This window comes from Thalassophryne amazonica, chromosome 1 (genome assembly GCF_902500255.1).
Source record: "Thalassophryne amazonica chromosome 1, fThaAma1.1, whole genome shotgun sequence".
Lineage (NCBI taxonomy): Eukaryota > Metazoa > Chordata > Actinopteri > Batrachoidiformes > Batrachoididae > Thalassophryne > Thalassophryne amazonica.
Window position 1 is genome coordinate 71,952,726 of NC_047103.1, and position 13,096 is coordinate 71,965,821.

General features: G+C 40.0%; 1 protein-coding gene across 1 annotated transcript in view; it reads right to left on the reverse strand.

Annotated features, from left to right (window-relative positions):
• LOC117511711 (retinal-specific phospholipid-transporting ATPase ABCA4-like) overlaps nt 1-13,096 on the reverse strand; it is a 210,397-nt gene that overhangs the window by 64,719 nt on the left and 132,582 nt on the right. The window contains exons 33-39 of the mRNA XM_034171629.1: nt 11,964-12,058; nt 10,359-10,391; nt 10,107-10,212; nt 9,126-9,200; nt 8,265-8,434; nt 7,963-8,140; nt 7,694-7,809 (exon numbers count right to left, since the gene is read on the reverse strand). Of these exons, the coding sequence (XP_034027520.1) occupies nt 7,694-7,809; nt 7,963-8,140; nt 8,265-8,434; nt 9,126-9,200; nt 10,107-10,212; nt 10,359-10,391; nt 11,964-12,058 (773 nt within the window). The remainder of the gene's footprint in view (nt 1-7,693; nt 7,810-7,962; nt 8,141-8,264; nt 8,435-9,125; nt 9,201-10,106; nt 10,213-10,358; nt 10,392-11,963; nt 12,059-13,096) is intronic.

Consider the following 13,096-nt stretch of genomic DNA (forward strand, 5'->3'; position numbering starts at 1 on the left):
ATCACTCAATTCTGAGGAAAAAATTATGGAATCATGAAAAACAAAAGAACGCTCCAACACATCACTAGTATTTTGTTGCACCACCTCTGGCTTTTATAACAGCTTGCAGTCTCTGAGGCATGGACTTATTGAGTGACAAACAGTTCTCTTTATCAATCTGGCTCCAACTTTCTCTGATTGCTGTTGCCAGATCAGCTTTGCAGGTTGGAGCCTTGTCATGGACCATTTTCTTCAACTTCCACCAAAGATTTTCAATTGGATTAAGATTCGGACTATTTGCAGGCCATGACATTGACCCTATGTGTCTTTTTGCAAGGAATGTTTTCACAGTTTTTGCTCTATGGCAAGATGCATTATCATCTTGAAAAATGATTTCATCATCCCCAAACATCCTTTCAATTGATGGGATAAGAAAAGTGTCCAAAATATCAACGTAAACTTGTGCATTTATTGATGATGTAATGACAGCCATCTCCCCAGTGCCTTTACCTGACATGCAGCCCCATATCATCAATGACTGTGGAAATTTACATGTTCTCTTCAGGCAGTCATCTTTATAAATCTCATTGGAACGGCACCAAACAAAAGTTCCAGCATCATCACCTTGCCCAATGCAGATTCGAGATTCATCACTGAATATGACTTTCATCCAGTCATCCACAGTCCACGATTGCTTTTCCTTAGCCCATTGTAACCTTGTTTTTTTCTGTTTAGGTGTTAATGATGGCTTTCGTTTAGCTTTTCTGTATGTAAATCCCATTTCCTTTAGGCGGTTTCTTACAGTTCGGTCACAGACGTTGACTCCAGTTTCCTCCCATTTGTTCCTCATTTGTTTTGTTGTGCATTTTTGATTTTTGAGACATATTGCTTTAAGTTTTCTGTATTGACGCTTTGATGTCTTCCTTGGTCTACCAGTATGTTTGCCTTTAACAACCTTCCCATGTTGTTTGTATTTGGTCCAGAGTTTAGACACAGCTGACTGTGAACAACCAACAGCTTTTGTAACATTGCGTGATGATTTACCCTCTTTTAAGAGTTTGATAATCCTCTCCTTTGTTTCAATTGACATCTCTCGTGTTGGAGCCATGATTCATGTCAGTCCACTTGGTGCAACAGCTCTCCAAGATGTGATCACTCCTTTTTAGATGCAGACTAACGAGCAGATCTGATTTGATGCAGTTGTTAGTTTTGGGGAATGAAAATTTACAGGGTGATTCCATAATTTATTCCTCAGAATTGAGTGAGTCCATATTTTTTTTCCCTCTGCTTGGTCTAAAAAAGTAACCGTTACTGACTGCCACAATTATTTTTCCTGATTTCTTATAGTGTTTCTTAAAGCCAGAAAGTTGCCATTTGAAATGACTTTAGTTTTGTGTCATGTCTGTGATCTGCTTTTTTTCTACAAAATTAAACAAATGAATGAACATCCTCCAAGGCCGGTGATTCAATAATTATTGCCAGGGGTTGTATAAGAACTAGAGAGCGCAGTAGCGCTGAGCTGTGTGCCGACAAGGATTCGTGATCGCCATTTTAATTCCAGGCAAGTTCGTGATTTCCGTGCATAGAAGTTCACTTAGTCTCGTCAAGAAACAGGTGGAATATGCCAGAAAGCTGCGCATGTTGGCAAAGCCATAAACGGAGGAACAAGGGAGACAATATTTCCTTCCATAAGTAAGTGGTTTGTGGTTCTTCTTGTCACTTTGTCCGTGATATTTGGATGATAAACAGCTGTATGTTTCCTGCCATACCTGTGTCGCCCGATGACACGGACCATTAACTCTTCACTTATGTCTAGTTGATATTTTCCACTGTTAGACCAATGTCTAGTTAAAATACTTGTCGTTAGTGATTAAAATTGTTCGACAAGACTGGGGATTTTTTTTTATTTGCACCTTAAAATAATGAGATTATAATGACCCGCACTGTGCCGCTCACAGTCACACCCACACATAGAGATGTGTACCCACACCACTGACTTCATGAATGAAACTCAGTCAATAAAGGATAATTATGTAAAAATATAACATATATAAATGTATTGTAATGGTTTTAGGAGCCGCTGCTACGTTGAACACAGCAGCAGCTCAGCCTAGCAGTGTATCTTAACAGCGCAGATCCATGTAACTTTCAATACTAATATTTGGGAATGTGTGAGTGTCAGGGTAAGTTTAATACTTTCCTGACATAATTTAATTTTACTGCCTCGATATCCAGGTCAAAATGGCATTTTAACACACATTTTGCGAGCATTTTTCTGAGTGTGTTCAGTTGCGAATCTCCATTAAAAATGCATTAACATCCGGGAACTTCATCAATATTTTGCCCGGTTAGGAGGCGTCATGTCGCTGTCCATGAAGGGACGTTTTCATTTAGTGTGGAGCAATGGGACTGCACACTCTAGTTCTTATATACAGCTCCATGCTCCGGATCCACTTCAGCCTGGGTTGACTCCATCAGAACCGCAGCTCCCTGGTTGCACCGCTGAACAGGCCGGTCTCCACTCGGCTAGGCTGCCTTCAGCACTTTATCTCCATTGTACATAATCCTCCCTTGTAAATAAACCAGTGTTCTAGTGCAGCAGATAAGTGAATATTTACTGAGGGATCCTTCAAATGGTGATGCAAGCACCAAATTTGGCACACATACTCCTTAGACATTACTCTTTTAAAAAGGCCGGGTACCCACGTGAACTTTCAATAGGTGGCCAAGAAGGGGTCAATTGAAGTATTACACAGGGGTCAAAATTCATCAAAATGCTCCAATCATATTGAAAGGTATTCCATATTATTTGTCTGATCATAAAGATTCCAAAAAGGTATAGTTTGGACTATCTGTGAATGAATGTTCTAGAGTTATGGGGTAAAAACAGCAAGAACAGTGACAAAGGTCAGTTTCAACTTGTACAGGAGTCAAAAGTTAAAGTTGCTCCAATTTTGGTAAAAAGTGATGCAAATTATTAGTTGGGTGAATACGGTTTTAAAAAGGAATAGTTTGCATCATGTATCATGCTTAGTTATAATGTTACAGGGTAGCATATGTCACATGTCATAGAATCCAATGGATGCTGATATTGTTTAACCTTTACTTTGCAAACCAAGCACGCAACACAGTCAAAACTATTCCATTTATTCATCCTATTAGCTCAACCAGTAATTTGCACCACTTTTTACCAAAATTGGAGCAACTTTAACTTTTGACCCCTGTACAAACTGAAATTGACCTTTGTCGCTGTTCTTGCTGTTTTTACCCCATAACTCCATTCTTGCTGTTTTTACCCCATAACTCCAGAACATTCATTCACAGATAGTCCAAACTATACCTTTTTGGAATCTTTATGATCAGAAAAATAATATGGAATACCTAACAAAATGATTGGAGCATTTTTAAATTTTGACCCCTGTGTAATACTTCAGTTGACCCCTTCTTGGCCGCCTATTGAAAGTTCACGTGGGTACCCAGCATTTTTAAAGAGTAATGTCTAAGGAGTATGTGTGCCAAATTTGGTGCTTACATCACCATTTAAAGCATTTTTTTCAGTTATCCGCTGCACTATTCTGATTCATTCTGCCTCATCTCTGCTCCCAGCTCTTGGGTTCGACTCTCGCTCCAGCCCGAACCATAACACAGACATCACCAACTACTGAAGAATCTCATTTCATGCTGCCTAAGGCCTCCAATTTTCAATTCAAGACAACAGATTGTATTGAGAACAGTCTAAATTTTTGATCACCACTGAAGTATGCAACAAGAGAAAATACTAACAAGAGGAAGTCACTCCACAATTGAAGTGATGAACGCTACAAACCTTAATGGTAGAGAACACAGAGATTCAACTTTATTATCTTACTACCTAACACTTTCAAGATTATATGCAAATCAATCTAGTGACAAGGGACACTGGCAACCTAACACAGTGTATATAAAGAGAATCAGCAAACAAGAGACAACACAAATCTAATGCTACTAAGGGCCCTGTCCCACTGGCGTTTAGGAGGATTTGCGGATGGAATGCGCACAAAAGTGGCCCACATCTGCCAAACAACCACAATAACCGTGTAACATTCCTGTATGAGTCGGCCGCCATCCGAACACGTCCGTGATCATCCGCAGAGGCACGCATGTCCGAAGCCAGGATTTTTGAGCGGCTCAAAAATCCTGCTGCAGATGAGATCCGCATCACTGCCTGAACACATACTGAAGACATACGCAGGACATACACAACCAACACGCCGCATATCCACAACCGACGGGTTGGCGTGGCTTGGCGGTGGACCGGGACAGCATGCAAAACAGATGACGCGTGCCCAGCACGGCCACATCACGGTCGCAAATGGTATGTCGCACATGCAGACAGAGTGGGCACGGATGAAGCGAGTGCATCACGCCCGCTGTGCCCCTCATGGGGGCGCCTCTGCGGTCGCCTTTGCTTCTGTTCCCTGTTATATCCGCTTTTCTTCCTCATGTATTCGCTGATCCACCCCGGGACATCTGTCATTTCCGCCCACCTTTGTTGCGGACGCTCAGCTTTTGTCTCCTCATTTCACGCACAAATCCTCCTAAACACCAGTGGGAAGAATAATATACTACAAAACCAATACCACAATATTGGAACTTGTCCATACAAACCAACACACTAGAACATGAACATGCACAAATATAGATGAACAAAGTATCTCAGAGTCTATTTAACATGTGTGAAAGGATGAACTCCACAAATATACCAGGGAACAATGCAGACCATGTCTATGCTGTGGCTGCTGTTGCTACTGTTGAGTCAATGTGGCACCATGTGCCTGGCCACTGGGCAGTGAGGCCTGCCCTCTGGTGTCAAAGCTGTATACATTATATGTGTTGTACTGAGCCAATTATATAGGTTTTCACATAGTATTATCATTATATTGTTCAGCATTTATGATGAAAAAATACACAAGAGTCATTCACATGCCATCAAGGAATGAATATAATGATACTGTCATGTTTAAATCCACAGGAGATGTTTTTCAACAGGTCAGTATACGTAAGTAAGATTGACAAATTAATGCATTTGTAGGCCTGACTGTGCATCAGAGGCATGGGGGAAAATTGGTTTTGTTGCCAATTTCTTTTGCAGAACAAGTTTCTACAACTTATGGAAACAATAAGTGGCCATGCTGTTTCATGTATATTAGGAATGAAGAAGAGAAGATACAGCTTGCAAATAAGAAACTATGAACTCAGCAGTTCAAATAACCCAAAGATAAGAGTTTTCATTGCCTTTCTTGAGCAAAAACAAGCAAACTTTGGGAAAACGTGAAAAAACGGGTGGCCATATTTTTATGCAAATTAGGCAGCGAAGGAGTACAGATACAGCATACTAACAACAATATTTTAATTCTGCAGGTTAAAATACATAACAATAGAACTTTTATTTCTGTTTCTAATGCAAATACAAGTAAACATCAGGGAAATGTGACAATGGGAAACCACTTTGCTTTATGCAAATTAGAAGGTGAAAGAGTAAAGATTCAGCATGCCATCTGCAATTTTTGAACTCAGGAGGTCAAAATACATAAGAATCAGCCTATTGTCTGCTTTTGACAGAAAATGCCTTGGGTATGCTACTTATCTGAAAATAGAACCTAACTACCAAGTCAGCAATAATAATAGTTAGCTTGGTAACATTAGGTCCACTAGTGGTGCAAGATAGTGGGCATATTCTGGGTTCATTTGTTGCCCCAGGGTCATGCAAATCTTGGCCAAGCTCCACCTCTTTATCCGTTTGGGTTGGCCGGGAGTTAGATGGAGTCAGGCACTGCCACATTGCTGACATTTAGAGCAGTCACATTTCAGCTTTAAAACAGCTCTTCAGAAAACTTATGAGTGACATCACAAAGGATGTGTCCAGTATACAGGCTACAATGTATCTGGAAAGTATTCACAGCATTTCGCTTTTTCCACATTCTGTAATGTTACAGCTTTTTTTCAAACATGGCGTAAATTTTTCCCTCAAAATTCTACTCACAACACCCCATAATGACATGAAAAACATGAAAGAAAAATTTTCTTTTTCAACTTTATGAAAAATAAAAACCTGAGAAATCATATGTACATAAGTATTCATACCCTTTGCTCAGTACTTTGTTGATGCACCTTTGGCAGCAATTACAGCCTCAGGTCTTCTTGAATATGATGCCAGAAGCTCGGCACACCTTTCTTTGGGCAGTTTTGCCCATTCCTCTTTGTAGCACCTCTCAAGCTCCATCAGCTTGGATGGGGAGCATCGGTACACAGCCATTTTCAAATCTCTCCAGAGATGTTCAGCCAGATTCAGGTCTGGGCTCTGACTGGGCCACTCAAGGACATTCAGAGTTGTCCTGAAACCACTCCTTTGATAGGTCCAGGTCTGTGTGCTATGTGCTTAGGGTCATTGTCCTGCTGAAAGATGAACCGTCATCCCAGTCTGAGGTCAGATGTGCTCTGGAACAAGTTTTTATCCAGAATGTCTCTGTATATTGTGGCATTCATCTTTCCCTTAATCCCGATTAGTCTCCCAGTTCCTGCCACTGAAAAACATCCCCACAGCATGATGCTGCCACCACCATGCTTCACTGTAGGGATGGTGCCTGGTTTCCTCCAACCATGATGCTTGGCATTCACACCAAAGAGTTCAATCTTTGTCTCATGAGAGAATTTTGTTTCTCATTGTCTGAAAGTCCTTCGGGTGCCTTTTGGTAAACTCCAGGTGGGCTGCCATGTGTCTTTTACTAAGGAATGGCTTCCATCTGGCCACTCTACCACACAGGCCTGATTGGTGGATTGCTGCAGAGATGGTTGTCCTTCTGGAAGGTTCTCCTCCCTTCACAGAGGAATGCTGGAGCTGACGGAGTGGCCATCTGGATTTTGGTTACCTTCCTGACTAAGGCCCTTCTCCCCTGATCGCTCAGTTGAGATGGGCAGCCAACTCTAGGAAGAGTTCTAGTGGGTCCAAACTTCTTCCATTTACAGATAATGGAGGCCACTGTGCTCAGTGGGACCTTCAGAGCAGCAGAAATGGTTCTGTATCCTTCCCTGATTTGTGCCTCGAGACAATTCTGTCTCAGAGGTCTACAGAGACCTCTGAGACCTTTGACAGAGACCTTTGACTTCAAGCTTGGTTTGTGCTCTGACATGCACTGTCAACTGTTGGACCTTATATGTAGACAGGTGTGTGTCTTTCCAATGTATGTCCAATCAAAACTGAATTTACCCCAGGTGAACCTCAATGAAGCTGTTGAAACATCTCAAGGATGAACAGTGGAAACAGGATGCACCTGAGCTTCATAGCAAAGGCTGTGAAAACCTATGTAAATGTGATTTCTTTGTTGCTTCTTTTCTTTTTTATTTTAGAAATTTGCAAAACTCTCAAAAAATCACGTTGGCATTATGGGGTGTTGTGTGTAGAATTATGACAAAAAATGAATTTCATCCATTTTGAAATAAGGCTGTAACATAACAAAATGTGGAAAATGTAAAGCACTGTGAATACTTTCTGGATACATCGTATGACAAGGACTTTAATTTGAGGGGAAGAGCTAATCAAGCAACCTGTTGAGGTGATAGGTTCAGCAAATCCTGCAGTCATGACCCTTTAGCACACACTGTTGCCCAGCACTGATTTTGAATATTAAGCAAATAGTAAATACAATTTTTAATAAAAACAGATGTGTATTCCTACCCATAGAGCATAAGTAGAGCAATAAATGGTTGGATGTTGGTTTCTGATGTATAGCACCTCTTTTCAAAAAAGATGAAGATCTGGACCACCAGTGCTGCGCTGATGGAGTAATTCACCTGAAGATGGAACATAGTCAAAGAAAATACAAGTTTCTTTAAGAAATAAAAGTGCTTTGAGATTGTGGAGTCTTTCTCTTGATGTTTGTTGGAAGAATCATATGAATGAATTTTTAATACAGCAAAGCTGACAAGGAGTGAGGGTTACTGCACCATATCCCAGAGGAAGTTGGCGACCCAGTAGACCAGTGGGCTGACACCACTGACAAACTGCAGGTGTTTGGCCTGGGTTGCCTGCTCCTGGATGAGATAGACGACAAAGCTGGCTGGGACAAAGGACATGGCGAAGATGACACAAATGGCCACGACTGCATTCACTGAAGTAGTCAGGCTGGGAAAAAGAGTGAGGAAAGGTTCAACGATGTCACTGAACAATATTCATAACTTTTTCCTCCAGCATCAGTGTCAGATTTTGTAGTGTAACTAGATCAGCATTCTATGGAGCTGGCACTCACACAGTGATCTCTGAGAGCTCTTCTTTGGTGAGGTTCAGTGGGTGGTTGATGACTGTGATTCCGTATTCATCCAGGTTAGCTCCTTTAGGCAGGTAGGTGCGAAGAATGGCATTGTTGGCGATGTTCATGAAAGCCACCATAGCATGCCAGCCCTTATTGTTGTACCATACCTGTGCAGAAACAGCGGTGTATGTACTCTGACAACTGCTGCTCCTATCAAAGCAATCCTATTTTATCACAACATCCAGGCTAAAGGCCAGTTTTCACATCTGTGCTGCAGCACATCTGTGTGGCTTCTTGCTGATGTAGAGAATTATAGGGAAACAAACAATGCAGAGGGTCATTTGATGCGCAGCCTTGACAACACTCAGCAATATGTCATCTCTTCTGCACATCAAAAGAAGGTGGTTGGGTGAATTTATTATTGTAATTACGTGGTGGGCTTAAACCACATCAAAATAAAGCAGGCGGAGCAGCTCGATGTTAACATTAAAAGCAGAGAAACTACTTTCTTCTCATCTTTGATGCATATGCTGCACATACATAGTATACCAAGGTGGAATTTTAAGAATTCCACTACCACAAATCCATACTATTTCTTCTGTCATTAAACATAGGGTTGGCAGTAAAAAATTTGAGCGCTCTTGAAAACATTTGGGAAACTGATCACCTCACGTTTAATAAGTAAACCTTGACGTAAAACCCAAGTTAATTGGAACATTTGCTAAACTTGGGTTTTTCTTCTACGTTTATTTGGAGAAAGTGGGTCAGTCAGGGTTCCAACTTTTTTTTAAGTAAAATTGAGATGTTAGAATTTACAGGGAACTCAATCTATTGGCTGGTTCCTGTTTTTGGACTTGCCTTGACATTATTCTCTGTGTCCATGTACCGGAAGAACGTTCCTATATCCTTCAGGGTTTGTTTGCAGTATTCACCCTGAAATGAAAAATGGGAGGAACATGACTAAACAAGAGTCATCAGGACATGACATATTCCCCCGGTCCCCACAAACCAGTAATAGAAAGTGTCGGGGATCACCAAAGTACACATCTATGCTAAATATGAATGATATTGGTCAACTGGTTCTTGAGATAACATGCCTACAAGGGTGGCAATGACAATATCTTGAATATCTCACCGTGATCTTGAAATTAACCCCTTCACCATAATCAACTGGTGTTGGGGGATCACACAACTACACCCTTATGCTACATATGGTCAAGTGGTTCATGAGATATTGTGTTAACAATGGTGGCAATGGCAGTATCTTGAATATCTCACTGTGACCTTGAAATTGACACCAAGATCATTGTAATTAACTGGTATTGGGGGATCACCCAAGTACACCCTTATGATAAATAGAATTAAATTGGTCAGTTGGTTCTTGAGATATTGTGCTAACAAGGGTGGCAATCACAATATCTTGAATATCTCACTGTGACCTTGAAATTCAGTTCAAGGTCACTGTAATCGACTGGTGTCGGGGGACCGCCCAAGTACACCCTTATGCTAAATATGAATGAAATTGGTCAATTGGTTCATGAGATATTGTGCTAATGAGGGTGGCAATGGTAATATCTTGAATATCTCACTGTGACCTTGAAATTGAGTCCAAGGTCACCGTAATCGACTGGTGTTGGGGGATAACCCAGTTACACTCTTATGTTAAATATGAATGAAATTGGCCAATTGGTTCTTGAAATATTGTGCTAACAAGCAAACGCAGACGGACGGAGAGACAGACATGCTGATCGCTATATCCCTAGTATTTCATACCGGGGTATAAAAAGGGAAAAACATTTACCAACATGTTTACACACAGCCATTTTTTAAAAGACCAACCCCAGTAACGTTGAGCAGTCGTCCCAGCTGAACAGCAAAATCATTGATGGTCTTTGGGTGCAGTGCTAACACTGGAAGCCGTCCTCCCACTGATATACCTCCATACCTGCACACCACAAGAAAAAAAAAAAAATCACTGTTGGCATTTAACTGGCTAAGTCCACAGGTTCTGAATATCAAATATGTACTATGCAATTCCAACATTTAACATAAACGGCTGCATGTTTCAGACTGTGAAACAGTTAGAATTACCTTTGTTCATTTACCCAATATTTGCTCTTCAAGCTGGAAAGAGATGGCACACACAATGAATACTTTCATATACTTCATATTTGCAAAATACCAGACTACAAATATCCCAACACCATATTTTGTTTTAACATCTGTTTTGACTAAAATGTACACTGTTTACTTTTAGGTGGTAATTTTATGGAGTTAAAATTGTCTCATTAATATTTGTAAATGCACACAGGGTGATCTACAAATAATCATTGATTTGCAAATGTGTTCAGATATCCACAAATGCAAATTTCATATTTGTAACTTGTAAATTGGTCTTTGCAAATAATGTATTTGCAAATATAAAACTTAATTTGTAAAAAAAATTACATTTGTAAAACTGGAAATTGTATTTGTGAATTGAGTTTCAGCATTTGTGGATCACCAATTACATGCATTCATCGCTTTCCTCTGCGACGTCATTTTGAGACATTCTTTTCGCGAACACAGATCCACAAACAAATGCCGACTGATTCACAAATACACACGCACACTGGATATCCACTAGATGGCAGTGTGGTTCCATTCATTGATGTGGCAAGCTGAAACTATATGCTCCCAGATGACTCTTTGAGCGTTACTGAGTATTTAAAATGCTTATCGCAAAGCGTTTTTTTTTTACGACATAATGCAAGATTTATAAGTCCGCGGACACTGATCTGTGTGATACAGGTACAAATCAGTTTCCTCGGATCCGCGGAGCCTAGCTGTTGTGACAGTTGTCGGGACTGGTTGGTTGCTGCGGTGACGCTGTGTGGCTCCTGTGCGAAGCTTAGCTAAATGTAGCAACTTTTAGAACTTTCAAGTTTTTAAAAGAAGAATTTTGCAGCATGTCTGTGTCACGGAGCACGCACAGGCGCAATGCTGTTTAATACGCTTATTTGAACCACTGCGTTAAAGAGTACAACACTAACACCCCGCCCCCTTTCCCATGATGAAATCCACGGACACATCATTTTAAAAAATAATTCAGCTTGCCACATCAATGAATGGAACCACACTGCCACCTAGTGGATATCCAGTGTGCGTGTGTATTTGTGAATCAGTCGGCATTTGTTTGTGGATCTGCGTTCGCGAAAAGAATGTCTCAAAATGACGTCGCAGAGGAAAGCGATGAATGCGTGTAATTGGTGATCCACAAATGCTGAAACTCAATTCACAAATACAATTTCCAGTTTTACAAATGTAATTTTTTTTTTTTACAAATTAAGTTTTATATTTGCAAATACAACATTATTTGCAAAGACCAATTTACAAGTTACAAATATGAAATTTGCATTTGTGGATATCTGAACACATTTGCAAATCAATGATTATTTGTAGATCACCCTGTGTGCATTTACAAATATTAATGAGACAATTTTAACTCCATATAATTTTAAGTTTTTCATTTTGTCATTTTCTTTAATACTGCAACATGTGATGTATTTTGAAGAACACCCTTATGACATCACAAACATCTATAGTTATCCTGTTAACAATCAGACTGCTGGGCCTCGGCAGAGGTATGTGATATCTGAGTGCCCTCATTCCCTCAAGTTAGAAATGGCTACTACACAGTCAAAGAGGATAAAAAACCTGGTTCTGATGAGGCCGGGGTAAGTCTTCACCAAGAAGTCAGAGATGTTCCTGCCAGTTAGGTCCATGAGAACATCTCCTGTGGACTGGATTCTCTGAAATAGATAATTACATATTCAGTTTCACTTCAGGACAAACAAGTATAGAAGATAAGGATACAGATTTTGTGCATACGTGCATGTCTTTAAATGAGAAGCTATTGATCTTAACTAATTCCTGAGGGGAAGCACTTCCTTTTCTATTTGACATCTTCAAACTAATTAGGTGCAGTGTGAGTTAGAGCTGAAAGCAAATACTAAGAGCTCACAGTGCAGACAAGCCAGGTTTCAGCTTTCAGTCCTCATCAGGCGAACAATGTAGCAATTACACCATTTTTTTGTATATGGTCCTATATGAATAAATCATGCAAAGAAATATCGATCAATGTTGTCAGTTACGTGCTTTCCTTGTCATATAATCATCTTTTTTTTAAACTATGCTCCACTGCAGTAGTGATGTGTGCAATTTCCACAGGGAACCAGGGGACACCCCCACCCAAATTGTTATTGAACGGTGCAATATGTGGAATTTAATGAAACTTACAAGAATGAAATGAAATAAAAGAAATGAATATGGTAAAAATAAAAACAAAAATAAAATAAAAAAAAAATCACACTGAAATCTAGTCTTGTTTGTTTGTTTGTTTTTATCATGGTTGACCTTTTTATGGATTATGAATCATTATTATTATGAAAGATTTAACAGATTGGGGTCTTCAGACAACTTATCCATAAGGCCATGTGGCCTCATGACAAATCTATACGATAATTTTCTAAGGCCCAAATCTGTGTCTCTTTAGTTAGTTAGTCTGTCTGGCAAAAATAAATAAATAAATAATCAGATTATCATTTCCAGGCATATTGTAAAATTACTTGAAGATGTACAGTCAGATTTTTCTAAGCCAAACTGTAACTGTAAGTAGAGCATTTTTAATATATACATTATAAATTCCATTGCTCACAGTGGAGGCCATAGAATTACATATATGAAAGCTAGAGTGTACACTCCCTGTACCACAAATGCAACGCTGCCATGCCTACACGGGGGCCAGTGGTGGGCACAGCTAACCAAAAAATTTGCTTCAATAACAGCTA